The 27,319-nt window shown below is 60.7% G+C and overlaps 2 protein-coding genes across 5 annotated transcripts in view; one reads left to right on the top strand and one right to left on the bottom strand.

The window, feature by feature from the left end:
• The window catches only part of BRF1 (BRF1 general transcription factor IIIB subunit), a 54,717-nt gene that overhangs the window by 8,219 nt on the left and 19,179 nt on the right, over nt 1-27,319 (top strand). The window contains exons 2-5 of one of the 4 annotated variants that reach the window (XM_077910855.1): nt 13-93; nt 11,133-11,306; nt 20,964-20,995; nt 23,424-23,496. In XM_077910855.1, coding sequence (XP_077766981.1) covers nt 13-93; nt 11,133-11,306; nt 20,964-20,995; nt 23,424-23,496 — 360 coding nt within the window. Of the gene's footprint in view, nt 1-12; nt 94-7,786; nt 7,875-11,132; nt 11,363-20,963; nt 20,996-23,423; nt 23,497-26,366; nt 26,532-27,319 lie in introns of those variants that run through there. The other 3 variants (XM_077910854.1, XM_077910856.1, XM_077910859.1) reach the window with 3 other exon arrangements.
• On the bottom strand, nt 24,885-27,019 carry BTBD6 (BTB domain containing 6). The gene is made up of 4 exons (XM_077910861.1): nt 26,607-27,019; nt 26,426-26,516; nt 26,197-26,315; nt 24,885-26,078 (listed from the first exon to the last, which is right to left on the bottom strand). Exons 1-4 carry the CDS (start codon nt 27,002-27,004, stop codon nt 25,046-25,048), a joined length of 1,641 nt encoding a protein of 546 aa, XP_077766987.1. The 5' UTR covers nt 27,005-27,019; the 3' UTR covers nt 24,885-25,045.

The following is a 27,319-nucleotide window of genomic DNA, read 5'->3' as shown; positions in this document are numbered from 1 at the left end:
ACGTTTTTCTAGGTGCCGGCAAAACCCCAACCCTGGGCGGCGGCTTCCATGTGAACCTGGGAAAGGAGTCAAGAGCACAGACCCTGCAGAACGGTATTTCCCATGGCGGGGGCTCTGGATGAGGGTGGGTTTTGGGGTGGCATGGAGGTAGGGGATGAAGAGCAAGAGCGGGCAGCCTGCAGTAACCCCTGGCTAGCACTTTCTGCACCGTGTCGAACAGGAGGGTCTTATTCCTGAGTCCCGGGGAAAGCATCCGGTCTTACTCCATTACGGATGACGTCAGCTGTGGTTGCTCAGGCGGGGGCACGTCTGCCATCACCTCTCGGACACTCTCAGGAATGTTAGAGCATGTGGGGTGCCTCCCGCTGTGGTGCACCCCCTTGCTCTGCGGTGCTTACAGGTGTGCCTCGGACACACTGCAGGATAAGTGACTATCACAACAAGCGAGTTACGTGACCTTTTCCCTGGTGCATGTAAAAGTGTGTCTGTGTTACAGTGCAGTCTTTACGTGGGCCATAGCATTATGTCCAAAAAGTCAGTGTTCTTACCTTCATTTAAAAATACCCTCATTAAAAGAAAAAAAACAACAACAAACAAAAAAATACCCTCATTGCTAACAACATTCATCATCTGAGCTCTCAGCCAGTCATAATCTCTGCTGGGGGAGGGTGGGGTCCCCGCGGTGCTGGCTGCCCACTGGTCAGGGTGGTGGGTGCTGGAAGCTGGGGTGCTCGTGGCAATTTCTTAAAACAAGACAAGGAAGTTTGCCACATTGATGGGCTCTTCCTTTCATGGACAATTTCTCTGCAGCAGGTGATGCTGCTCGATAGCATTTTTTACCCACAGGAGAACTTTCAAAATGAGGGTCAGTCCTCTCAAACCTGCTGCTGCTGCTTCATCAACTCAGTTCACATGACAGTGTAGGTCTTTTGTCATTTCAACAGTCTCCACGGCATCCCGACCAGTAGTAGTTTCCATCTCAAGAATGCACGTTCTTTGCTCTCCCCTAAGAAGCCACTCCTCATCCTTTCGAGTTTCATCGTGCGATTGTAGCAGTTCCGTCTTCGGGCCCCACTTCTGATTCTGGTTCTCTCGCCATTTCACATCTGCGGTCGTCACATCTGTGATGACTTCGCCCACTCAAGACTTGAACCCCTCAACGTCATCCACGAGGGCTGGAGTCATCTTCCTCCAAATCCCTGGGAATGTTTTGAGCTCTCCCTAGGAGAGCTCTCCCAGGCTGCTGGGCGCTGCCCTCTGGCTGCTGTCCACGTCATGGATGTGTCATGGATGTCTGAATGGCATCTAGGATGTGAATCCTTTTCGGGAGGTTTTCAATTGATAGTGCCCAGATCCGTCAGAGGGGTTACTACGTGATTCTATAAGGCGTCTATAACCTTGTGAAACGTATTTCTTAATAATAGGACTTGCAAGTCAAAATGGCTCGTTGATCCCCGGGCTGTAGGATGGATGTGGTGGTAGCACGTGTGAACACGGCATTAATCTCATCGTGCATCTCCGTCGGAGCTCTCAGCCCAGGTGCACTGCCGGTGAGCAGTGATGTTTTGGAAGGAAATCTTTTTTCTCTGAGCAGCAGGTCTCAACAGTGGGCTTCAAATATTCAGTAAACCACGTTGTGAACAGATGCGCCGCCACCAAAGCTGTGTTCCGTCTGCAGAGCACGGTCGGAGCAGGTGTGGGGTGAGTTTAAGGGCCCGGGGCCTCCGAGTAAATGAGCACTGGCGTCCGCAGGGAGGCACCAGCTGCGGGGCACCTGACAGGAGGTCGGCCTGTCCTTGGAAGCCTTGGGCAGAGGCCCCAGGCTCACCCCCGAGCTGTGGGTGCTAGGTGCTCCTTCTTTCCGGGAAAGGCTGTTTGGTCCCGTGGAGGCCCCGCGGCCTCTCCAGGACCCTGAGCTGGGCCTCTCCAGCGGCCCGGCTGCCTCCCCCCGCGCTCGCGTGTTACCGCCACGGCTCATTGCCTGCCCCCCGCCGGGGCCGACCTCTGGCAGCGTCAGACTTTCCCTCTGCGGGGCCTTCGCCTTCACAGGATCGCAGAGCGGCCTTGCGGGCCGGGCTGCGCGGGGAGTGTGGCTGTGGCCGTTGATCTCCTCCCCGGAGGCTCCAGACAGCGCAGGCTGCTCTGCCTTCTCAGCAGTCGTGTGTTCACCAGGGTGGCGCTTTTAGTTTCCCTCGAGAACCTTCCCTTTGCATCCACAGCTCGGCTCACGTCAGGTGCAGGAGGCTGTGCTTTCGGCCTCCGGGGCCTCGCCGCGCCTCCTGCCTCGGCTGACTCGCTCCCAGCGTCGCTTCAGAGTGAGGGCGGCTCTTCCTTTCACTCGAGCCCTCGGAGGCCATCGGAGGGCTGTTAGCTGGCCTCGTGCTGAGGTTGCGCGTCGGGGACCAGGGAGGCCCGAGGAGGGGCAGGCGGGAGGGGCTGGAACGGGAGCAGCCCGGGCGCACACGGCCATGGGGGGCTCGCGGCTCGGAGCAAGACAACAGTAACGGCAGGATCGCTGGTCACAGGTCACCATAATGGGTAAAACAAAACATTTGAAATATTGGGAAAATTACCAGCGTGTCATATAGAGATGAAGTGCGCCAGCACAGTCGGAAAAACTGGTGCCCCCAGACGTGCTGGCGGCAGGGCTGCCGCAGACCTCGTGTGTGGAGAGCGAACGAGGCGCACCTGGGCCTGCCTGCTGGGACGGCGCCGGCGAGTTGTCGCCCTCGGACCCCAGCACTGTCCCGTCCCTGGGCTGTGCTTAGCACATCCAGCTCTGTGTTTCCATCTCCCTTGTGCTTGTTCTTTGACCCCATGGCTTGTTCTTAGTGTAGTTCGTTCTTGTGAGAAAACCTGCCGTGTGTGGGACCTCCGCCCCCTCAAAGGCCCAGCCTTACGGTCCAGCACGTGGTCCCGCGTGGTCCACCCGCACTCGAAAGGAGTGTTTTTCTGCCCAAGTTCCGTACATGTCACTCAGGTCAGGTTTCCTCGTGATGCTCGCTGATTTGGGTTCTGCTTGTTGTGTCGCTGGGAGGGGTGTGCAAATCTCCCATCGTGACTGGAGTTGCCCTGTGCTCCCCGTGGCTTTGTCGGGTTTTTGTTTCACCAGTTTTCAGACCTTGTTCTCGGTGCATCCAAGTGTGGAATTACCCCTGGCTGGCAGCCCGACCCTCTGCTGCCGAGGAAGCGCTGTGCCTTGACCCCTGGCTGGGGGCCTGGCTGCGCTTGCCCCTTCTGATTGCTGCCGTCACAGAGCGAGTGCTCCCTGTGGCTGACTGTGAGGCCTCTGCCTCTCCATGACTCTTTCTCAGTGGACAATGTATCTGCTCCTCAGACCCGGCTCGGTGTTTCCTAGGGTAGCTTGTGCCTCAGCCCCACATGGTAAAGAGCAGCATTCGGGCAGACGCACGCACGGCGGTGAAACTGGAAACTAATCATAAAGACAGAAATAACCCGTGTTATGAAAAGTAGTTACCTCTCGGTTAAGAAAGTAAAACCGAACATGCAGAGTCCTCAGTGTGGGGTGTTGGCGGGGTCTGAGGCCGAGGTATTTGGGGAGCGCGAGGCGGCCCTGGGGGCCTGCACCCCAGAGAAGACCCGCGCGTGCTGTCTGCCGCACACCTTCCCACGGGGCTCCTGCCTGCGGACAGGGCCTCAGGCAGCTCCCAGCAGCCTGGTGCCCACAGGAGGGCCTGGCTTCCCTTCCCCCCACCTGCCTGGGCAGGTGTCCCCCCCCTCCCGCCATCATCCGCATCCAGTCTCAGCCTGGGGGGCTGCAGGGAGGCTAGCGAGTCCAGCCCCCGGTTCTGTTGCTTTTGAGCAGGGCTGTCCGCCTGGCACTTGGGGCCTAGCGCTGTCCTCGCCTGGCGGTGCGCCCACACTCTGTTGACCTCCTGTCCTTGGAGATCGTTCTTTTCTCTTTGCCCTGGTCAGTTTATGCCAATTTTATCTCCTTCCTGTCATTTTTCTGTAGCTCTTGGGGAGATGGAAAGGGCAGATCCCAGCAGGTTCTGCAGGCGTTGTCTAGGAGGTGCCATCGGTGCATCTCAGATGCGTGGGGCTCCCCCCGTCCCGGACCTCCGCGGGGCAGGTCCTGGCTGCCCCTCCGCCCGCGCAGCCCCCCCTGGGGGTTTGGGTGCAGCCTGTGAACGTAACTTCTGCTGTCGCGGTGTCAAGGGCTGCGCGCCTTTCTTAGGAGACGGGTAGGTTGGCAGGTGAGCAGCAAACTGACAGCCCCCACGGCCCCGGTCGAGGTTGACGTTCACGCGGGGGTTGCCATCTCCCGGCCTCCCTCCGTATGGCGCTGGTGCTCACGCCTTTCCTGGGCTCGTCTCTGGTTTTGTCGGGGACACACTCAGGTTGTGGTTAGCGAGCAGGTGGGCGGAAGAGAGCATGGGCCCCTCGTCCTCACTCCGGGGCGTGTGTGGAGGGGCCGAGAGGGTACCCCACAGGAAGCAGGAGCTGGCGATCCCGAGTTGTCAGCAGGGAAGGTCCTGCCAGGCTGCATCTTCCTAACCGGGCCCTGTGGGGGGTTCCCTCTGTCCCTGGAGTTGTGATGCGCCACGTTGACTCTCTGAGCCCTTTCCTTTTACCGGGGAGACATTTCTATTCTTTCTGAGTGTCCGTTTTTCTTGGTGTGATGCACGTAAAGTGCATGAACTGCACTGACCCTCCGTGAGCTGCTTGATAAGCTTAGATGAGCTCGGTATGCCTCGCAGGCCGGGGCAGAGCGTGCTCTGGAGCCCCAGAAAGCTCCTTCCTTGTTCTGCTGCGGACGATCGGAATCACAGAGGGCGCCCTTTCTTGTGCGCGTCGCCCCTGGGCTCCGTGCGGTGTGGGGCCTTCCTCGTGTGGATACACCATGATTTGTTCACCCACTTCTCCCGTCGGGGGCGCTGGGTGCTGCCCTCTGGCTGCTGTCCACGTCCACGTCCACGTCTGCGCACGTCGTCCTTCGGTGGGTGCTGCTTGTGGGCAGGTGCGTGCCCGAGAGCGGGCTCTCTGGGGCGGCAGGTGAACAGACGGGCCGGGGGCTTCCCAGCTCGGCTGTGCCGTTCACCCTCCCACCAGCAACACCTGTGCGTGTGCAGGGGCCGAGGTCTGTCATCTCACGCCCGCGGCGGTGTCACCTGCTTTGCCTGGTGAGTGAGGACGGGCCTCCTGTGTGTGTTTGGCCATCGGAGACCCGTTCTTGTGTGAGGCACCTGCTGCGCCTTCTGCACAAGTGTTCTGAGAAGTTGAGCTGCCGCTTTCCTTCTGCTTCACTCATGTTTTCGTGCGTCCGGGGTGTGAGTCCTTGCTTGATTGCACACACTGTGAATCCTTTGCCCACTCGATGGTTGACTTTTCACTTTCTTGTCTCTTGACGAATAGATGTGTCTTAATTTTAATGAAGTCCCCAATATGTTGTTGTTGTTGTTGTTTTATGGCCAGGGGGTTTTGTGACTTAAATTCTTGTCTGTCCCAAGATCTGAAGACCCTTACCTGTGTTTTCCCCTGGAAGCTCTGTTGTTTTATGTTTCGCCTTTAGGTCCGGGATCTCCCTCAGACCAACTTTGTGCAGGTGCTGTAGGTGGGGGTTGAGGTTGACATTTCTCAGTGTGGACATCGGGCGTCCCACTCATCTACGGCACCGTCCTTTCCACAGGACACTGAACTGGTGCATTTGTGACACGTCAAGTGACCGTATGTGGGCGAGTCAGCTGCAGATGCTGGGGTGACACCCAGGGTCCTTGGAGTGTCTGCAGCTGTGCCGGGTGGGTCTGCGTGTCCCGAGGCTGCTGCCGCGCTGCCCGGCCTGCTGTGGCGTCCTCTAGTGATCCCGCGTGCACTCCAGCTCCTCAGCAGGGCCTCGGCGTCTGGCTCCCTTGTGTGGCAGAGTAAGCGTTGGGATCAGCCTGTTGGCTTGCCCGGATTCTGGTCGCTGTGTGGCTCCGTCAGTGCAGAATTGCTCCAATTACTTAGGAAACGTGGTCGCTTGTAGCTGCTGGTTAGCAGCCGTGTGACCGTGATGGCCCTGACCCCTCTCCTCCCCGTCTTTCTGCCCTCACTTATCTCCAGGGCTTCGTGGCTGTCGCTGCCGTGTGCTGCCCTCCCCAGGGCGAGGGGAGCAGAGTGCTGACCGTGCACCTTGTCCTCCGGCTCCTGACCTTCAAGTGACAGTGGCCACCAGCCTGTTGTCAGGAAGGATGATGTTGGCATTTTGTCACATGCTCCTTCCTGTCTCTTGGAATGATTACATGCATTCTATTATTTTGTTACTGGGCTGAATTACGCTGATTTTGTGAGTGTGCAGCTCCCCTCGCCCCTCTGGGAGAACCGTGCGGGGCCACGGCTCGTTATTGGTGTGCTGTCTGCGCGGGCCCGAGTGACCCGCCACTGTCCCCTCAGATGGAGGACGCAAAGCCGTCCGGGCCTCCAGTTGTCTTTGTGAGAAGACTTTAACGACACGTGAAGATTACAGCTGCAGCTTCTGCTGGGACTGTTTTTCGTAGGGTTTTGGTGGGACCGGTGAGATTTCTGTTCCTCCTTGTCAGTTGTGTCAGACATCCTCTTCGAATTGTCTGAGTAATTGGGACTCAGAGTGGGGTCGGACCGTGCTCCCGGGTCTCCGCGTCCCTGACCCGGGTACTCTGTGCTTTCAGCCCTTTTCCTGAGTTGGTCTTGCTGGGGATTTTTCGGTTTGGCCACCGTGTTCATCTTTCAGAGCGTCATTCGTGGGCCTCCTGCCTGAATGGGGTCTTCTCTGTGACTCCCCGCCGTGACGGCTTCAGCTCTGTGCGCTCTTTCAGCTTCTTCACTCAGAAGCTTTGGTCACTTTTTTAAGCCTCCTTTTTCTGATATTTGCAATTACAGCTATTTGTCACTGCTGGCTTTGCTCCAGCTGGAACCCACATGTTTAGAGATAGCTATTTTTCGTTTTCATTCTTTTTTTTTTTTTAATATTTACTTATTCATGAGAGAGAGAGAGAGAGGCAGAGACACAGGCAGAGGGAGACGCAGGCTCCACGCAGAGAGACCGATGCAGGACTCTATCCTGGGTCCCCAGGGTCACGCCCTGGGCCAGAGGCAGATGCTCGACCACTGAGCCACCCAGGCATCCCATGTTCTGTGGGTTTTTTGAGGTTTTATTTTAAACCCCCTCTAGTCTCCTAGCATTGCTGCCCTGCAGCAGCTTCCCTGGTGCAGACATCTCCCGTGCCCTGCCCGCAGGGCTGCCGCTCGTCCCCGGGACTGCAAGCAGCCTCTCCATCCTTGACCTCATCCTGTCTGCAACTGTCTCCCCCAGTCTGGACACCTTTGAAGAGACCTGGCACTCTGGAGTTGGCCTCGGGCTCGGGGTGATCCCGCAGAGCTGGCACCCTTGTCTTGGCCCCATGTCGGGGTACTGGCCGCAGTGACCCGGGCCTGGAGTGTCCTTCCATGTCCCCCGCCCCCCCCCCCCCCCCCCGCCCACTGTCTCCTGGGAGAGGCTGGGCCGCGCTCGGACCGGAGGGGTGTTGCTGTGCCGCAGGGTAGGGCCCCTGCCACGACCCGCAAGACCACGGGGGACCGGCCGAGCTTCTCCTGCGAGGGTGGCGCTGGCCCCGCGCTGCCTGCCGTCTGCCCTCCCTCTGCACCGCGGCGCTCACCACCGCATCCCGCACTCAGTTCCATGTGCGTGAAGCCCTGTCGGGTCCTCGCTCCGCGGGACTGTTGTTTCTCCCTGTGGCGTCCGCTGTCCTCATGCCGTGTCCTTGTTCTTTCTGATAACCCCTCCTGCAGGAGTCCGCGCCCCGCCTGGAGGGAGAGGCCTGTGGAGCCAGCTGCGAGCCTCCCCCGTGGACCCCGCCGGCAGCCGCTCCTCCTCCACCCCTGAGCCCACTGTCAAGGTCTTTATCTGTGTCTGCTCGGCCGTTCGGTTCATTTTGAGTTTTGTTTTGTTTCGTTTTGTTTTTAAGCAGACTCCATGCCCAGCGTGGAGTGCATCGTGGGGCTTGAACTCACGACCCTGAGATCGAGACCTGATCGAGATCAAGAGTCGGACACACTCAACTGACTTGGGCCACCCAGGTGCCCCTAATTTTGAGTTTTAAAAAATGTTCAGTAATCGTGTTTTTAGTTGTCAAAGGCTGTGACTTTTTTTTTTTTTTTTTAAGATTTTATTTGTTTATTCATGAGAGACACAGAGAGAGGCAGAGACGCAGGCAGAGGGAGAAGCAGGCTCCATGCAGGAAGCCCGATACAGGACTCGATCCCGGGACTCTGGGATCACGCCCTGAGCCGAAGGCAGACGCTAAACCGCTGAGCCACCCAGGTGCCCCAATGGCTGTGTCTTTTTAATTATAGGGTCTTGATATGTTTCTTTTTTTTTTTTTAAGATTATATTTATTTATATGACAGAGCGAGAACACGCACAGGCAGTGGGAGCAGCAGACTCCCCGCTAAGCAGGGAACCGACGCAGGACTCGATCCCAGGACCCTGAGATCATGACCTGAGCCGAAGGCAGATGCTTCACCAACTGAGCCACCCAGGCACCCCTCTCTTGATACATTTCTGTGGATTGATAGCTTTTTGGAGGATGTCATGGGCTTTGAAAGCTTTTTTTCCGTTACCAGTCTGCTTGTGGAGCCTGGTGCTTCTCTTCCCTCTCGTTGCCCTTTCCCACGGAGGTTGCTGGCTCTCTGTGCCGGTTCTCACTTCTGCACGGGTGCCCTTCTGTAGCCAAGCAGGCTTCTGTTGGCCACTGAGTGCCTCTGGGTGTCCCCAGAGCTGGCCACAGGAGTCGCTGTGCTGCGTGGCCCTGCTGGAGCACCCCAGTGTCTGCTGTACTGGCCTTGGGGCCCGGCTAGCATCGTGAAGGTCGTCCTGGCCTGGGGTGGGGGTGGGGGTGTCCTGTGGATGGAGGACCTGCAGACTCGAGCAGTTATGACTTAGGCCCTTCCTTCTGCATGTTCCTGGGGGCGCTTGCCCTGCCCCCACCCTGCTCTGGGTTCCTTCTGCTCTCCTGTCCGGGCCGGGCCGTAGCCGTGGGCCTGCCAAGATGCTGTTCAGCCACTGGCTGGAAAGGAAAGGCGGGCCTTTTTTTCATAAAACGCCAACATCTTGAAGGCAACTATGTACTAGCATGTTTACGTTCAGCATTTGTTTTTTTGGGAGGAAACCTAAGGAGAATAAGCTACGGTTAGTTACTTAGGAATCGGATCCAAGAAATTTATTTATTAATGTCTTTGCACAATTGTCTGCACGTGCTTGCTGACCTCACATGGATTACAAATTCATTTGGGGAGTGACTGCTAATGGGTACAGGGTTTCTTTTGGGGGGAAGAAATGTTCTGAATTGTGCTAAATATGCTAAAACCATTTTTAAAATTATTTTTATTTATTTTTATTTTTTTTAAAGATATCATTTACTTATTCATGAGAGACACAGAGAGAGGCAGCGACACAGGCAGAGGGAGAAGCAGGCTCCATGCAGGGAGCCCAACGTAGGACTTGATCCCGGGACCCCAGGGTCACATCCTGGACTGAAGGCAGATGCTCAACCACTGAGCCATCCAGGTGTCCCAAAACCATTTTTTAAAAGTTTTTTTTAATTGAGAGACAGAGGACACGAGCAGTATAGGCAGAGGGAGAAACAGACTCCCCACTGAGCAGCGAGCCTGATGTGGGGCTCCACCCAGGACCTTGGGATCCCGACATGAGCCCAAGGCAGACAACCAACCACTGAGCCACTCAGACGCCCCCAAAACCATTGAATTGTATACCTTAAGTGGGTAGATTGTATGGTATGTGAGTTTTATACAATAAAGATATTATGAGATAACTTCCTGCAATAATTCTGAGCCCCCAGGCTACCAGAGAGCCAGCAGATGGGGACCCGGTGTTCACAGGTCCATCAGCTGCTCTCCGTACCTGCCAGGTGTGCTGGGATGAGTGTGTGCGTGCCGATGGGGAGCCAGGGATAGACCCTGCGGCCTTTCTGTCCAGTCAGGGCCGTGGGCCTCCGGACAATGACCCCGACCCTATGTCAGTTCAGTGTAACTGGAGGGCTGCAGGCAGGGCAGGGGTGCTCTGTTGGGAGGCTGTGTTGACTGTCAGGTCCCCCAGTTGCCGGACCACATGCCAGACCACGCACCAGGTCCCCAGGTGCCCACCCTTGGCTGGCAGTCATTGTCAGGAGCATGTGTGGGGCGGTCGGGAGCCACACAGGCCTTGCCTTCCCCCGCCTGCTGCCCCTGTCGGAGAGCAAGGGATCTGCACTGAGCCTTTGTGGGCAGCACACGAGTCCCCCGCTTCTTTCCCCGGTGCAGCTGAAGGTGGCCTTTGCCAGAAGAGAGCGGGTCTGGGGGCCAGAGGGTGCTGGATGGAGTGAAGTCCGTGTGGGGAGGTCCAGCGTGGCAGCTGGGGGTGCGGTATGGACAGGGCTTCCAGTCCAGCTCGTGCTGTGTCCCTGACCTGAGCTTTGGACGTCTCTGCTCTGTAGTGTGTGCCATGTGGCCCACAGTGACCGCCGCCGTGTGGGCACAGCACGGCTGCACCCTCTGCTGCTGCTGCCTGTAGCTGACGGGAGGGGTCAGCCAGGACGAGGAGTGTGTGCGGGCTGTGTCCTGGCCGTCCCCTCACCCGGCGGCCCCCGCCCTCCCGGAATCTGCCTGCTGGTGCCCCTTGCCCAGACGGCGCGCGGCAGGCCGGAGCGGCGGTCTCGGTGGGGAGGCTGGGGTGGGGGCCGGCCGCGGGCACACACTCGCGGCCCCGCTGGCAAGGCGGGTGGGCACGACCCAGCCTCCCGGCTGCCGGACAGGAGGCCACCTGGGGCCCTCGGCCGTGAGGGGGGCCGTTTCCACGGGGGCCCCTGGCCGTCAGGCAGTGTCGTCTGTCCCTGCCAGGAGGTCGTGCTGTGTGGAGCCCGCGGCACGCGCAGTGGTGAGGAGGGGCGCCGGGCGGGCAGGCACCCCGAGCTCAGAGGCCCACGAACCAGGGCCGCTCAGGCGTGGAGAGGAGTGGGACCCAGCAGCGTGGGGCTTCGCCCCACTGGCCACGCATAAGGCTCGGGACGCTCGGAGAGCGGCCCTGAGCACGGACGGGAGAGGGCAGGTCGCGTGGCCCTCGCTGGGAACCAGTGGTAACGTGTCGTGTTGTGTCCTAGGGAGGCGCCAGATCCACCACCTGGGGAACCAGCTGCAGCTCAACCAGCACTGCCTGGACACAGCCTTCAACTTCTTCAAGATGGCCGTGAGCAAGCACCTGACGCGCGGCCGCAAGATGGCCCACGTGATCGCGGCCTGCCTCTACCTGGTGTGCCGCACGGAGGGCACGCCGCGTATCCTTTGCTGCGCCTCGGCTCCGGCTGGGCTCGCTCTCACGGCCGCCGGGTTTGTATGTCACTGAAGGCCCCGGACGCCACCCTCTGCGCCGCTCGTTCCTTCCCGCCGTCACCCTGGGCTCCCCACCGCCTGCTCGGGCCCCCCCCCCGTCCCGTGTCGTCCGCGTCTCGTGACGGCGCGTCCTCCTGGTGCTTTCCTGTCGGCGGCGTCCCTTCCTGCGCCCCGGGGGCTCTGGTGGACTCGGGCGCCCATCGCTCTCCAGCATTTGGACGGCGGTGCCCGCGGTCTCGTGCTCCCGGGCGCCCGGACCCTCGCCCTGTGCCTGGGTGGCTGCGCTGTTCCCGGAGCCCTTAGCGCCGCCTCGTCCTGCGCTCTGAGCTGTGGGCCCAGAGTCCCCGCCACCGCCTCGAGCGACTCGCGGTTCCCGCCTTGGCATCACTCGGTCGCGGCACGGCCCGCCAGCTGCCTTCTCGCGTGCCCTCTCCTTGTCCCCGCTTATCTTTCACTTTGGGGCCTCTGTGTGCCCCCACATCCTCGTTCCTGCTCCTGCGCTTCCAACCGAAGGCTCTTCCTGTCCTCCGAACGCTTCCTGCTCACGTCCCCTTCCGGGGGGAACGGTGCCTCCTCCTCTCCTGGGGCAGCAGCCACCCTCGGGCTCCTCTCGTGCCCTCTGCGTCCCCGGTGGCTGTGTCTGCCTGGCAGACGGTGCCGGCCGTGGCTCCTGGTTAGGCAGGCGTGGGCTGCTGGGAGGCTCCCGGCGGGCCCGTGTGTGTCTGGGCGTGTTGGGGCCCCTCTGCTTGGGCAGCCCTCAGTATCGGAATCTCTCATTACACTGTCATAAGATCTTGGAAACTGCCGATTCCAGCCTGCAGCGCCCGAAGCACACGTATGTTCTACGCGGGGCAGGGCCTCGGGCTCTCGGGCTCCCGCCACAGCGCCCCGCCAGAAGGCACCGCCGCCCCGATCGTGCGAGTGCCGGCCTAGTCTTTGTTCTGCCCTCATGGTGTCGTGTCGCTCATGTCACTGAGCAGCGAGAGGCCTGCCAGGGGTCGGGCCGGCTCAGGACGCAGGTGTGCAGGCCAGGCTCTGGAATCCGGCCAGAGCGTGGAGCGTCAGAGCTGATGCTCCCGTAGGGAGAAAATGGGTGTAGACAAGCTGCGAGAAGAGCCGTGCTGTGCTCTGTGCACCACGGCAGGGGGAGGGGACATGGCCTTTCTTCCTACATCAGAGTCCCCCCCCCCCCGGCCCCCAGCCGCACCCCTGTCCACCAGAGAAGGTTGTCCTTGGGGACCTGGCCCGTAGTGCCCACAGCGGCACTATCACTGTCGCCCAGAGGGAGTGGCCGGCCCGGGGCCAGGGAACCGGGATGTGGGGGCAGAAGCGTCAGGGTTGTAACCAGACACCCCTGTCGTGCTGCCAGCAGGCTGGGTCTGAGCCCGGGAGCTGTGTGTGCATGGAGGCCTCTGTCACTTGGGACTTGTCGCCATGTTGCCGCCAGCAGGGGCCCTGAGTGGGAGGGACAGACACACACTCCGCAGTCCCAGGGCCCCTGGCTGCGCCCTGCACATCCTTCTCCAGGCATCGGACTCCGGGGCTTGGTCAGTAGTGGGTGTGGTTTGCAGGCCTGGGCTCGGCTTCCAGGGTCTGATTCTGTGACTCTGGCCACTGCGTGTCACCCCCTCACACTCACTGAGGACCTTGTTCGTTTCTTATTCAGAGGGTGAGATGGTCGAGGACTGACCGTCCTGCCACCAGGCTCCCCAGCCCACCTTTACCTGCTACCTCATGTGTCCCCAGGGACAACCAAAGCGTTTCAGAAAGATGTTTTTACTTTTTAAAAAACATTTTTTAGTATTTTTTTTTTTAAGATTTTATTTATTTTTTCCTGAAATAAAACCTGGGGAACCAGCTGCAGCTCAACCAGCACTGCCTGGACACAGCCTTCAACTTCTTCAAGCCTTCTCTCTCTTCAGCAGAGAGAGGCAGAGACACAGGCAGAGGGAGAAGCAGGCTCCCTGCGGGGGCCCCGCCGTGGGACTCGATCCCGGGACCCCAGGATCATACCCTGAGCTGAAGGCAGATGCTCAACCACTGAGCCACCCAGATGGCCCTAAACAATGTTTTTAATGAACTATTTTCTTGATGAGTTTTAGATGCACACCGAAACTGAGGGGAGGTACAGAGATTTCCACGTGCCCACCTGCACGCAGCCATCCTCCCCTCGTGCAGACACCCCCGCCACATGGTGTGTCAGTTGTGCTGACGAACCTGTGTGACGCATCAGCACCCGAGTCTGAGGCTCACCGGGGCTCACTCTTGATGAGGTGCCTTCTGTGAGTTTGGGCAAACGTGCAATGACATGTGTCATCACTGTAGCCGACGGGGAGCCCGTGGTCAAAAGAAGGCCGTGGGACGGCTGGTTGGCACATGTCGGAAGGTGGCCAGTGTCTCCGGGCACCAGGGAGTTGCAGATTGAAAGCCACGATAGGCTGCCATGGAGCAGGCTGCCTGCGCCCGGTGTCGGGCAGCCGGAGGCTTCCAGGACCTGGGGCACTGCTGGCCAGCCTGTCGGTCCGGCCCTGAGCTGTGTGCACAGGGGCCTCCCCACTGCGCCGTGTCCGTAGTGGTGGGACCTTCCTGCCGCCGGAGCTCTGACGGAGGGCTACCTTCGCAGCTTGCCCCCTCGGCTGATGGAAGTCATGGAAATCGGGGAGAGGCTCTCATGGTGTCCCTTCCAGAAGCTTCTGGTTTTACAGGGCCCCTTGGAGTTTGGGATTTCTGAGGGGTCACCTTGCACTGTGTTGTCCACTGTGAGGAAAGGGCCGGGTTTGCTTCTGTCCAGGGGTGTCCGGCACGCGGTGCCCGCAGGAGCCCTCCTCTGCTTCGCTCGCCTGCCCATGGCCCAGGCCCGCGTCTGAGGACCTGTAGCAGCCCCCGCGGCTGTCCTTGGGCCTCTGGCCTTCTGTGTGACAATCACATTGTCTGTTCCTATGAGAAAGCTTCTGGGATTTTTTCATTGGGGTTCATGGATCCATATGTGGGGAGATTGACATTGATGCTCATTTTAACAATAGTGAACCTTCCAGTCGAGGACTATCCTTTGCTTCTTTGGGTGCCCCCCGCAGCCTGCGACGTGTTATTTGTGGCGAGGGGGTCTTTCCCGTGCTGTGTCAGGCTGTTCCAGAGCGCGTGCCCTGCACTAGCGTGGACGGCCTCTCTCTGGGTGGTGACACACGTCGACGTGACGGCCCATACTACAGAAGTCAGTTACCAATCTTAGTGTTGGAACGCTGGGATCGCCTGTGTGTGGCCACTGTGGCTCATCCCTTCCGATCTGTGTACCTGCCACCCGTTCTTGCCCGTCTGTGCACCTGCAGCGCTGCACGTGCTGTGCGCACCGGTGGGCGAGGCGCCCTTGGCTGTGTCTGGACCGTGGGCAGTGCCGTCCACACCCGCTGTGGGGGTCTGCAGGCGCCCTCCTGCTGAGAGCACTTGTCAGGAAGGGTGCGCATCTCCCACGTATTTATCAGAGTGATAAATACTGGGATGTGTCCCTTAATCGATGAATTACATCAACTAGTTTTTTTTTACTTTAAAAAAAATTTTTAAAGATTTTATTTATTTATTCGTGAGAGACACAGAGAGAGATAGAGAGGGAGAGACACAGGTGGAGGGAGAAGCAGGCTCCATGCAGGGATCCTGATGTGAGACTCGATCCCGGGACCCCAGGGTCATGAGCTGGGCCCAAGGCAGGTGCTCAGCCCCTGAGCCACCGAGGCGTCCCTTTTAATCCAGTCTTAGAATATTTCTGTTGGAGAATTTCACCTGTTTGAATTAAATGTCTTGTTGGTATATTTGCGTCTAATTCCACCGCTGTTTTGCTGTCCGTTCGTTTGTCCTTTGCTCTCTTTCTCACCAGCTCTCAGAGAACTCAAGTGTTTTATTCTGTTTCCTTGAAGTCACTGGTGTCTCACATGCTTACGTGTCACTGTGTTGCCCCCTGCTCTCCGTCACACCCTGTGCCCCCAATGGCAGCCCCGGGCGGCTTGGACCACGCAGTGTGTCACCGTGGCCGCCGCCGCTTGCCCTCTCAGCGCCCGTTCACATTTCCCCGTTGTGACCCTTCCCGTCCTGCATTTTTGTGCGTGCATCTGGGCCGTTTCCTTATGTGTCTGTGGTCGGCCTCCTGGAAGACGCTTCTCTCCGCTTTTGTCTCTATGAAACATGTTTACTTTGAAGGATGTCCCTGTGGCTGGCGGTGCTTCTCGTGGCGCTCACTGGTCTCCGTGCCTCTCCCCGTCCTGTCCAGGGGACTCTGCATCTTCCCATCACTGTTTTCAAGGCGCTGACCTCCCCACTCCCTGCTGGCAAGGAGTGTGTTTGTCCTGCTTGTTATTGTCGCTCTGTGTCTTTTGTCTGTCCTGGGGCAGTCTGGGGCACAGTCACGTCTGGTCTGGGGACTGCCCCATCCTCTCTGTTCCCTCTGGGCTCCAGTGCCGTCACAGCGTTACGTCCCACCCTGGGTTTGGCAGTTTCTGTTCTCTGTTTGCTTTTCTTCTCCTCTCTCTATTTCAGTCTGTTTTCCCAGAACCTGTATCTGTGAGTTCCCTTGAGCTTGCCTCTGTGTGTGTGTGTTTTTTTTAAGATTTTATTTATTTGTTTGAGATAGAAAGAAAAAGAGAGAGCATGAGCAGGGGGAGGGCAGGGGCAGAGGGAGAAGCAGGCGCCCCGCTGAGCAGGGAGCGCGAGGCGGGACTCGATCCCAGGACCCCGGGATCACGAGCTGAGCCCAAGGCAGACGCTTCCCTGCCTGAGCCACCCAGGCGCCCCTCAGTAGATTCTTTCTACTAGAGTCTGTGTCTTCGGTAAAATTCTCCTTCCGTGAAAGTCTTTAATGACTCCCGACAGGAGGATCGCTGGTAGTTCTTATTGGTTTGAGAATATTTACTTGGTCTTGCCTGCTCCCATGCTAGGTAAGTCTTATTGAATTGATGGGTGTTATGTTTGAAGGACTGTGGGGACTGTGGATAATTTTCCCCCCCAGGAGGGTCCTGTCCTCTGGCAGGCGGGTGGGCCTCGGGGAGCTGGCCGTGTCCGGTGCAGGCTGGCCCCGCCCGGGACCTAACCAGGAGCCTCGGTGTGTGCTCGCCTTGGGGCCAGGGGCGGGAGCCCGGGATCTCTTTCCCGCCGGCTCCCACCCTCCGCGTGGACTGCTGCTGCCAGGTCTGGGGGAGCCCGTGACATGACATTCGACCACTTCTCTTTTGCCACTTCTTGCAGGGGCTGCGTGCTCTTGACAGTCTGGTGCCTGAGTGTGGCCGTCTTGGAAACGCCCGGACCCTAAGCTTCACCTTCCTGCAGGCGGGACTGCGCGAGCCCCAGGCCTGTGCGCCTGGCCCCAGGGCAGCTGGTGCCCTAAGCGGGAGCTCAAGCAACGGGCATGCCCTCCTTCTCTTGAGGGTCTGCCCCACAAGGGTGGCTCCCAGTCGCTCTCCTGCATTTTATCTGGTTTTTTGGCTGGAGGGTCGCTCTCCTGTGCATCATGCGGGAGGGGGATCTCCTGATGGGGAGCAGCAGCCCCTCCTTGCCTGGCATTCACCCCCAACTGCTCTGCCTGCCTCTGCGGTGGGGCCCTGGGTGGGTTTGCCTCCAGCCACGGGTGAGCCTTTCAAGACTGAGGTCTGGACTGTCTCCTTCCTTGTGTGGACCGTCCGTGGCTTTCCCCATGGCCAATGGCTGTAGCTTCCAGCTCCCGTGTCCCTTTCCCTCCCTCCCTGCTTTCCCCTCTCTGGCTGCTACTCCCTGGCATCAGGGATGCTGGCCTTCCCAGAGCTCCCCAGTCAGAGATGCTGGCCTGTTGCCAGCCCGTGCAGAGCAGAGAACTTCCAGAGCACGGAGGTCAGCGTGATGCCCGAGTGAGGACTGTACCAGGCTGGGCCTGAGCCGGGTGCACAGGGCCCTCATGGGTGTGGGGAGGCACAGGTGTGCTGGAACCAGGTGCCGCCAGCACAGGATGGACTGTACTGGTGTCGGGGGGCTGGGGCTGGCGCTGGGGCCGGGGCAGGTCCTCCCCCAGCAGTCAGGGCAGCAGGGACACTGGTGTGCCAGCGCATGCGGCTGACCTGGGATCTGGCCCTCGGCCTTTCCCATACCTCTTCCTGGCACAGGTCCTGGTGTGGAGCCCCGAGGGCAGGGTGCAGGCACCTCCACACTGTGGGAGTGTCGTGCAGAGTGGTGACGGAGACCTGTGTCGATCATTCGAGGACTGGTGTACACAGAGGAAACCCCAGCACAGGATGCTGCAGCCTGGCCCTGTCTCTGGGGTCAGGTGCATTGTGCTGGGGATGTGGAGGGTGCAGGGAGCAGGGTCAGTGTAGCAGGCAGTGCGTGCTCGGCATGTGCGTGGGGGCAGGCTCGGAGCCCTGCAGGCTACCACTCCTTTGCCAGGCGAAACAGTGCAGGGGGCGCGGCTGCGAGCTCCTCTGTAAACAGAGGTGTGTGTTGGGCCCATAAATAAGTGCCTCCCTGCCCAGGTTTGCATCCGGGCCTGGGAATGGTGGTGCTAGCTCGTAGCGTGGCCACCCCGCCATTCCCACCGTCGTCTGCTGGACGCACGTGCAGGACCTTCCAGACCTTCTGGTGGACTGGACGCCAAGAGCAGTCTTCCTTGTCCTGTCTTTGGGCGTCCTGAGGGAGCACTTGGGTGTGAGGCCGTGTAGAGAAATCTCGCGTTGAACGTGGGTCTGAGTTTAAATCAAGCCTCGTCTGATCGTTCTTCCAAAAGCAGGATGCAGGCCAGCCACATGGTGTCCCCGTCCTTGTCGTGGTGGACCCGGCCCTGGACGTCAGGGCAGCGGAGGCTCTGTGTGCACTTCTCACAGCCTGCTGGAAGTCGGTGCGAGGCCCCTGCGTTTTGGTCTGTTGACCCTCAGGAGTGTCTAGAATCTTCTGGTGGTGGTTTATCTGCTGCCGTTCTCTTCTGCGACCGGCACTCAAAGCTGCTATTGGCTGAGCAGATGTCCCACCTAGTAGGGCATGTCTGGGAGGAACATGCCATGGGAGCAGGACGAGGGACCAGGAGGAGGGGCCGGCCCAGGGGAACAGATGTGGTCGCGCTGGGGCGCTTTGCTCAGCGCCACCGGGGCTTTAGACAGGCCTCGTCCACGCCGACTTTACGATTCCAGCAAATTTGGAGGACTGGTTGATGTCCCTGTGCCGGGAGGTTGGGAGCAGCTGCTCAGCAATAGGTGGAGACCCAGGCCCCTGGCAGGCCGGACAGAAGACCTTGCACGGCCACCACAACATCCCTAAATGCCCATCACTGGGGACCTGTCGTGGGCCCGGCCCTGCGGGCGTGAGCAGGCGGGAAGCACGGTATTCAGCCTGCCGGTGCGGCCAGCAGCCAGTGAGCCCTGGCCGCGTGCCCCACTGCCTCTGCGTCTCAAGGAGACCAGTCGTATCAGCTTGCTTAATTTGAAGTCCAGTCTCCTTTTTAAAATGTACACGCTCTCCCCCATCACTGTGCCGTGGGGACTCTCCGACACCTGGCAAGGCTGAAGGAATCAGACGGTGGACACCCCTAGCCGTGTCCATCCCGGCCCTCACCCGCTCCCCTGCCCCCGCAGCCTCCCACCGTCCGGCACATTTCAGAGTAAGGCACCGGCCTCTGCTGCTCCCTGTAAGCCCTTCAGCTGCCCAGTCGTTAACTGACCAGATTGCAGTATTTGTCTATATTTTTCTTTTCCCTTTTGGGGTCAAATTGGCGTAAAACAAATACATGAGTGTTTGTGGTACTGCTTGAGTTTTGCCAATTGTATGCATCTTTGCAACCAGGCCCCCCATCGGGACTAGGGGCGACACTACCACGTGGCCACCCTGCCCCCGAGGCACCCACTGTTCCGGGGACCCCCACCCATTCGTTTTGCTCATTCCAGACGCCCAGGGGAGCCCTGTTCGTAAGGTTTCTGTCACTAGGCGAGCTTCGGGCCCATCCGTGTGGGGTGTGCCAAGAAGTGCCCCCTCCGTTGTGGGAACGTGTGACAGGCCACGGGTTCTTCTGTGGGTGGACGTCTGGGCTCTTCTTGGCTTTCAGCTGCTGGTTCAAGGCTCGCGGGTGGACGTGGGGCGGTCCGGTCGAGGCAGGCGTGGTCCGTGCCACGAGAAACGTGCCCGCCTTGTGCCAGCGTGGCCGTTCGGCGGCAGCGCAGCCGGCGGACCGCGGGAGCGGGGAGGCCCACGTCCCTGCCAGCATTCGGTGCCGCTGGGGGCCCTTCGTCTGCAGGTCTCCGGCAACCGAGGGTGACCCCTTCGCGCGTGCTTACCGGCTCTTTGCTTCCTTGAAATGTCTGCTCCGAACTTACCGATGACTTGGCTTTTATTTTATTTTATTCTCTTTTGAAGACTTCAATTTTTAGAGCAGTTGTAGGTTAAAAGAAAAGCGGTGCAGACCCGCCACCTCCCCCGACCCCCTGCCCACGCCGCAGCGGCGTCCTGGACGGCCCAGCGGGGCTGATGAGGGCTCGCCTGGCCTGCCCCTGTGGTGTCCCTTATGGGTTTGACGTGAGCGGTGGGCGCCCGTGCCCGTGGCATCACGTGGAGTGGCCTCAGTGCCCGGAAGTCCCCTCCCGCCCGCCGGCAGCCCCTGACCTGCACGCTGTACCCCGAGTGTTTCTCGAGCCTTCTGGCGCCTCTCGGTTTGGCGCGTCTCCCGTGTTGCCTGTGTCGACGCGGGTCTTGCCCCCTCGCGTAGGACCGCTGCCCCCCGCTCCCGTGGACTGCTTTCCACACTTCGGGCTCGCTGCTTGTCCTGTGGCGACGCTCCCGCCGAAGCGCGTGCCTCCAGAGACCGGGACATAGGGTGCCCTTTATTCAAGGACCTCAGAGGCCGTGGCAGGGTGTCTGGGGCCTGGTGGGACGCTGTGGCATCGGGGGCCTCTTTCTCCTGTGTTTGGGCCCAGGGGTCCTCCCCGACCCTGGCCTGGCTCTGATGCGGCGCGTCGGACTCCTCTCGGTTACCTTCTCAAGGCCACAGCGCGCCGGGGAGCGACAGGACGTTTGACCTCGCTTGACCAGTTGCCTTACACAGGGGTGCGTGTCTTGTCGCGTGTCTGTGTGTGCGCGTGGGTCCACCTGGGTTTCGAATCACTGAGGACATGATGTGGTTACTCTTTAATCACCTGCTGAGAGTGAGGACAGGTTCCATGCCAGAGGCCCCACAGCTGTCCCTCGAGCACCGGCACCACAGAGGTGCCCGCCCGCCACCAGGGCCCTCTGTGCCTGTGTCTGCCCCCCAGGAGCCATGAGTCATGGGCCAGAGGCCCACGCAGCACCCAGCGGGCGCTCACTAGATGCTCCAGGGAGCAGTGAGTGTTGTCACGTGCTTCTGGGCTGTGCCACTCGGGGCGTGGGGGGTGCTCTGTGAAGCAGCAAGTACTCCAGGGACGACGTGATGGGCTCTGCTGCCCCTCCCCTCCCGGGAGTGCTTGTCAGGGGTCTCTGGCAGGTTCTGCGCAGCCCTGCTGCAGACACCTCCCTCCCTCCCCTGAGATCCAGGGCCGAGCCCAGGTTGGGGGGCTGGGTCTGTGCCTGGGAAGGTGGTCGGGTAACTGGAGCCCGTGGGCTTGGGCGCAGATGATCCTTGACTCCTGCTGCAGACATGCTCCTCGACCTCAGTGACCTGCTCCAGGTACATTGGCTTCCTTTCTGAGCCCCCTTCCCAAGGGAGGCTGTGACTGGGGCGTGCACCACACACCCTGGAGGCTGGTCCCCAGGCAGAGGACACGCCGGGCTGGGGTCTGATGCAAAACTAGTGCGGGGGTGGGGGGCAGTAAACATGGGGTCACTGGCCTGGGAGCCGGGCAGCCTCGGCCTCAGAACCAGTGGAAAGACCCAGGTGGACTTGGTCTGAGGGAAGGGAGGTTCTTTAGAATAAAAAGAACTCTATCTTCAACAGTATAAGAATCCACATTATAGCGTATTTAGGAACTCTGGGTACCAGGAAAGCATTTTCTGTTCCATCTCTTGTTTCCAAGGTACTGAATAAAATCGAAGGGCCCAGCAAGAGGGACACCTGTGTGGATGGGACATTCACCAGGGTGGAGCCATCGAGGCTCTGCGCATGTCCCGTCCCTGCTGACAGCGCTGAGGCAGGCACAGTGATCACTGCTGAGGACTCGGACAGGGCAGGGGTGTCCGGGAAAACAGACCATGACCACAGTGTGAGGGTGCGTGCGGGACTCACAGAGCTCCCGCCCCTCTGAGGAAGGCTTGTCAGGTGCACGTGTGCACATGGGGCCTGTGTGCTGGTGGCCGCAGGCCCCCCGCAGACAGAGCTAGACTAACAGGTAAAGCAGATGCTGCCTGCGTGCGTGGCATGTCAGGAGTCCCGCTCAAGTACTCTGTGGCCGGGCTCACAGTAATGTGCTGGGATTGTGGAAACCCAGCGCTCCACGTGTGGCGGCGTGTTGCCACCCTAGGACTTCCCAGGGAGCACGGAGCAAGGCTGGTGCGGGACCACCCACGGCTGACCCATGTTCACGATTCTGTTGTTGGTGTTCCTGCCGGGGTTTGGATCCGGGTGAGCTCTCCCGGGCAGGACGGGGTGGGGGGTCCCGTCACCCCATCAAGGCATGGTGGGCACAGGCGCACTCGGGCCGCCTTCACACAGAGCCCGCCTGCCATTTGGACAGGAGCGGGAAGGCTGGCCGGCCACACCCAGCGGTGACCAGCCACTTCCGCAGGGACCGATCCTCACCGATCCTCAGAGTCCATGTCCCAGTTTCTGATGCCCGTAGACGGACGTCGGCATCTCTGGCAATCACGCCAGGTGCTGTAGCCAGCAGGCCGCTTAGCATTTCGACTTTCCACTTGAAGTCCATTCAGAGAACCCTTTTCCGTAGCATCTAGGTCTTTGTGTGCTTGGGACACTGTCAGAGAGGTGGGTCAGCTGTGCGCAGTGCGCAGGGAACAGCACACTGCAGGGCACGTGAGTTCCACTCTGCTCCAGATGGGCATGAGGTCAGGAGGGTAAAGGTGCAGGAGCTTGGCAGGAGCCCAGCGAAGGCCGGGCGCTCCTAGAAGATGCACACCTGCACGTGTGTGGGCAGCCCAAGGGCAGAGTCCCCTTAGAAGCATGCTCCGTGAGCTGCCAGCCCGAGGACGGGGGCTTCTCGCAGGAGGCCTGGATGTGCAGCGTAGCCCCTGAGCTGACGGGGCTCCACAGATAGCCTCCATCGCCCCTGAGGGGCCTCTGTTCCATTCTTTAGTGCTCTCTGATGGCCATAAGCCCCCATGTGTGCTGCCCAGACCCCCTGATGGGCGTGCTGCACGCCGAGGTCTTGGTTCTTCATACTCTTTTCTGGTGGCTTCTTGGGCACGGGGTTAAGGAGCCCTCAACCAGGACTTCACAGGCCAGGCTTGATGAGGCAAAGGAGGTCTACGGGGAAGCCAGAGGCAGAGAGCCACACCCTCTGCAGCTCAGGCAGGAGGGGCTCAGCCCCGGCTTTTCCCAATTCTGCACCTCCTCCAAGCCCCATGGCGTTTTCCATGGCTGCCGTCAAACACTGCTCAGAAGCCCCCTCCCCATAGCACCGCAGCCTTGGTCAGCACAGGGCAGGCTCTTAGGACAGCCTCAGGCTCAGCAACAGAGGAGGTCTGCACCCTGGTCAGGCGCTGGACTGCACAGCCGATTTGGACTTGAAGTGGGAGCAGCCTGGGAGGTAGGGGAGTTCCTGAGATCTGCGGGGACCCATGGCCATGACTCAGCTGGTCCCTGGGGCCACAGATAAGGATCCCAGTCTGCGTGGGGCGGGGTGGCCAGTGGGCCCTGCATACGCAGCTGCACACCACCCTGAATTACACACACTGAGCTCCGGCTGTCTACACTTGGTTAGCAAACCCAGTTATTGCTGAGACAGTGGCAGGGTCTGAAAAAGCTGCCCGTGATTGGGAAGCAGGGCCCTGGGCTGCTCTGAGGGGTGGGGGCGGGGGCGGTCCTGGAGCTTTTACGCTGCATCTGTCACACTGGACAGTGAATGAAATGCATCGTGAGGAAAAAAAACCCAAACATCCCCTAAATTCAAATGCTGTTCTGTGTTGTGGTTTCTTCCTAACAGGTGAATGTTTATGTGCTGGGGAAGACGTTCCTTCTTCTGGCAAGAGAGCTCTGCATCAACGCGCCGGCGATAGGTATGCTGGGGCTGGCAGAGGGCAACAAGGTGCCCGGAGTGGGAGGGAGTCACGTGCAGGGGCCAGGGCCCCACTAGATGGTAAGGAATGTCTGAGAAGTAGCTGAGAGCCTGACAGTTTGGAGGTTACTCCTGGTTTAAAACAAGACTGCCCACGGTCTGTCCCCGGCAGGTGTGGAGGAGGACACGGAGGGAATACACCTGGTGGCAGGTGTCCCGGGGAAGGCAGGATCTCTGCACACAGAGTAGGGGTGTCGCTGGCCCATTCCGTCTCCTCGGGAGCTTTACTGAGAGGATTGTCTTCACAGTCCACTTGCAGGGGCTGCTCTCTGTTTTGCCCTTTATAAGTGTATCTCGTTTCAAGGAGGTGGAATGCAGGGCCAGGGAGGGTGGGCCGGGTTTAGTCCTGGATAACTCACAGGGTGGTACCCTGGGGCTGGGAAGGCAGGGTCCGGCAGGATGGGGCAGGGGCGGGTGCAGCTGCAGAGGTATACCAGGCTTGGGTGGTCTGCTCCCAGCCCAGACCCTGTCCAAGATGCCATTTCCTTGTGCCAAGTGACTCGGTCCCTCCCTCTGGGGGTCAAGCTAAGGGTTTTCAGAAGCAAAGCAACTGGCCCCAGAGCACACAGCCTGGGAAGACGGGCTCAAAGAGCCTGCTTTACCCTGAAGTACACCTGGGCAGGGGCTGTCTGGGGCCTGCCATGGAAGGTGCTGGCGAGCCTGAGGCAGGACATTGGTCCCCAGGGTCTGCAGCCTTGGGCCAGCAGAGAGCCCCACTTCACGCCACCACCCTCAAACCTGAGTCCTACAGTAGGGCTTTGTCTCAGAGGCTGTGATGCATCACAGAGTATGACAGAAGCCGACACTGGGCCTTTTCTGGAGCATTCTAGCGACAGACCCACAGCAGAAGCCAGCCTGCCAGCAGAGGGCATGCTCAGGGACAGCCGACCTCCCCAGGGGGCAGTTTGTTTCTAACCAGGAAGCAGGGCTCAGTGAGAGCTTTTTGTGTGCTGGAAGGAACACAGGGGAAGGCACCTGCCCCAGCTTCACGCTCCTTCCGTCACTAATCTATTGGTAGCTCGTTTCACTGAAACTTTGTTATGAAAATCCAGGTAGACGTGGACTATTTTAGGTATTTTTTCCCAAATGTGGATTTGAAGGGAAGGTCTGGGCTAGGCGTCGTACCACTGTGAATTCATGAGGGTGGGATGGATGGCAAGGTCCCCAGAGCTAGCCACGGTGTGGGCACCGCTGGGAGGGGACCTGGATGAAGCCTGCCTTGCACCCCCAGATCTGCCCAGCAGCCAACACTCAGCACCCCAGGCTCTGGCTGTGCAGAGGAGCCTCTGGTTCCCAGCTCTGGACTGCAGCTGACTAGTACGAGAGAAGTACAAAGTTGGCGAAGCCTTTAATGGGGTCAGGAAGGCAGCCAGCTGGGGGACGGGTAGCACAATGTCCTGCACTTCCCTTCCCGGCCGGACCAGCTGCAGAGAAAGGCCTCCTCCTGGTGCCCAGCAGAGGGCAGGGCGTCCACGCCAGCCCAGGGCCCCTCAGGCATAGAAGATGAGCTCGGGGATCTGCCCACCCTGGACCCCGGTCCCGTTGGTGCTGTCCGAGGAGCACTGGAACTGGAAGGTCACCTTCCCACACTGTACTTCCGTCATGCCTTCCTGCCCGAAATAGCTGAGCTCGCTGCCATCCAGGACGGCACTGGCTGTGTAGAAGGTGTCCTGCTCGACCTGCACGGGGTGTTCAAACCACACCGAGAAGGTGTTGCTGGAGCCGTCCGACACAAACTTGGTCAGGTTCTGAGCCAGGACCACCCCCAGCCGTTTGAGTTCGATCTTCACGCTGTACTCGGCTTTCCCGGAGCTGGACCCGTACAGGCCCAGCCCTGCAACAAACACCCTCCTGTCCACGGCAAACTGGATGCTGTCACAGCGCCCACGGTAGCGCCACTGGTTGCTGCGGTAGGCAGAAGACTGGAACCGGTGGCACCGCTGCGGGGCAAGGCCCTTCCTCTTGGTCAGGGGGAAGTTGAGGAGGGGCTTGTTGGACGCCGTGTACCACAGGAAGATGTCGTGGGTCTCCTCCAGGGTCAGGATGTCCGACTGGGCTGCGCCGTTGGCAAACTCCTCCAGGGTCATGGTTGGAATTCGGACCAGATAGAGGGCAGGCCCCAAAACGTGCCTCTTGTTGCGTGGGGTGACCGGCAGGCCCTGCCTCTTGCACTCGGCTTCAGCCCAGTTCAGGACGGCCTCGAAGACCACTGCCTCCTTGGCGTTGAGGGCCTCCCGCGTCACGATGATTTCCAGAGTCTGCCAGTCGATTTCGCAGAAGCCTTCAGATCTCAGGGCCATCTCGGCCTGAGCATCGATGACCTCCCAGCAGCGCTGGGTCAGCTCCGGCTCCTCAAACAGCCGGCTCTGGGACAGCAGGACACAGGCGTTCTTGGCTTCCAGGCTCGTCTCCAGGAAGTTGACACAGGCTTTTGCTAGCGCGGGGACGATGTACTTCTTGGCGGCGTAGAGAGTGGCCAGCACCGTGTCGGCCTCCAGGTCAATCTCGTCACTGTACATGTACCTAGGCAGGGTGGGGGCCGCGTCACGGGCTGCGTGGGCCCTGCCGCCGACCCGGGCCCGCAGCGTTCCCGCCTCCCCGCCTCCCCGCCTCCCGACCCGCGGCTCCGGGGCACACGCACCTCAGCAGGATCAGGAAGGCCGCAGGCTCCACGTCGGGGATGTGGATCTCCGACTTGACTTCTGCCAAGTCGCCGTAGAACATGGCATAGAAGACGGAGCTACCGACGGCCAGGACGTACTGCGGGGAGACGGAAGCTGCCCTGAGCCCCGCCCCGCCCCGCCCCGCCCCGCGGAGGCCGAGGAGGGCCACCCCGGGGTGCCGGGCGGCTGGGCCGCGGCTCGGCTCACCTTGTGCGCGGGCACCCTGCGGGCGGCTCCCGGGGGCCCCACGATGAAGTGCACGTCGGCCATGAGCTCGTTGTTGAACATGAGCGCGTTCCTGCGAAGGGCAGAGGCAGGCTCGGGCTCGCGGGGGCGCGGGCAGGGGCGCGGGCGGGGGCGCGGGGGGCGCGGGGGCGGCCGGGCTCACCTCTCGCGCAGGGTCGGGTGGAAGGACTGCCAGTTGGGGCTCTCCAAGTTGTTGTTGTCGGGCGCGGGGGGCGCGGGCGCGGGCGGCGGCGGGGCGGGCGGCGGGGCGCTGGGCGGGCCCTTCCTGCCGGCGGCGGCGGCGGCGGCGGCGTTGGCGTTGCTGTTGGCGATGTCCGTGGCGGCGGCGGCGGCGGCGGCGGCGGCGGGGTACAGCTCCGCGGCCATCTTCGCGGGCAGGGCGGCCTCCGCGCGCGTCGGCGGCGCCCCGTGCACCCTCGCGCCGCGCCGGGGTCGGGGCCGGGGCCGGGGCCGGGGCCGGGGGGGCGGCTCGGCGAGCACCAGGAGCGCCGTGAGGCACTGCGCCACCCGGCCGTGCAGGCAGGCCAGGGGCAGCAGCATGGGGCCGCGGCGGGCGCTGCTGCCTCGGGCCGCCCCGCCCCGCCCCGCCCCGCGGGCGCGCAGCCCGAGTCCGAGCCCGAGCCCGAGCCCGAGCCGCAGCCCCAGCCGCAGCCCGCAGCGCGGCCGCAGGGGGCGCCGTCCGGCCCGCCCTCGCCCCTGCCGCCGCGGCGCCCGCACGTCACGCCCGTCACGGCCGGGCCGGCCCCGCCCCCCGCGGGGGACGTGCGCGCTCCCGGCCCTGCGTCCCGGCCCCGCCCCCGCGCGGAGGGCGTGCGCGCTCCCGCCCCTGCGTCCCGGCCCCGCCTCCCCGCGGGG

Source organism: Canis aureus, chromosome 9, assembly GCF_053574225.1.
Source record: "Canis aureus isolate CA01 chromosome 9, VMU_Caureus_v.1.0, whole genome shotgun sequence".
Lineage (NCBI taxonomy): Eukaryota > Metazoa > Chordata > Mammalia > Carnivora > Canidae > Canis > Canis aureus.
The sequence above is the reverse complement of the archived record's forward strand: the minus strand, read 5'-3'. Positions and strand labels throughout refer to the sequence as shown.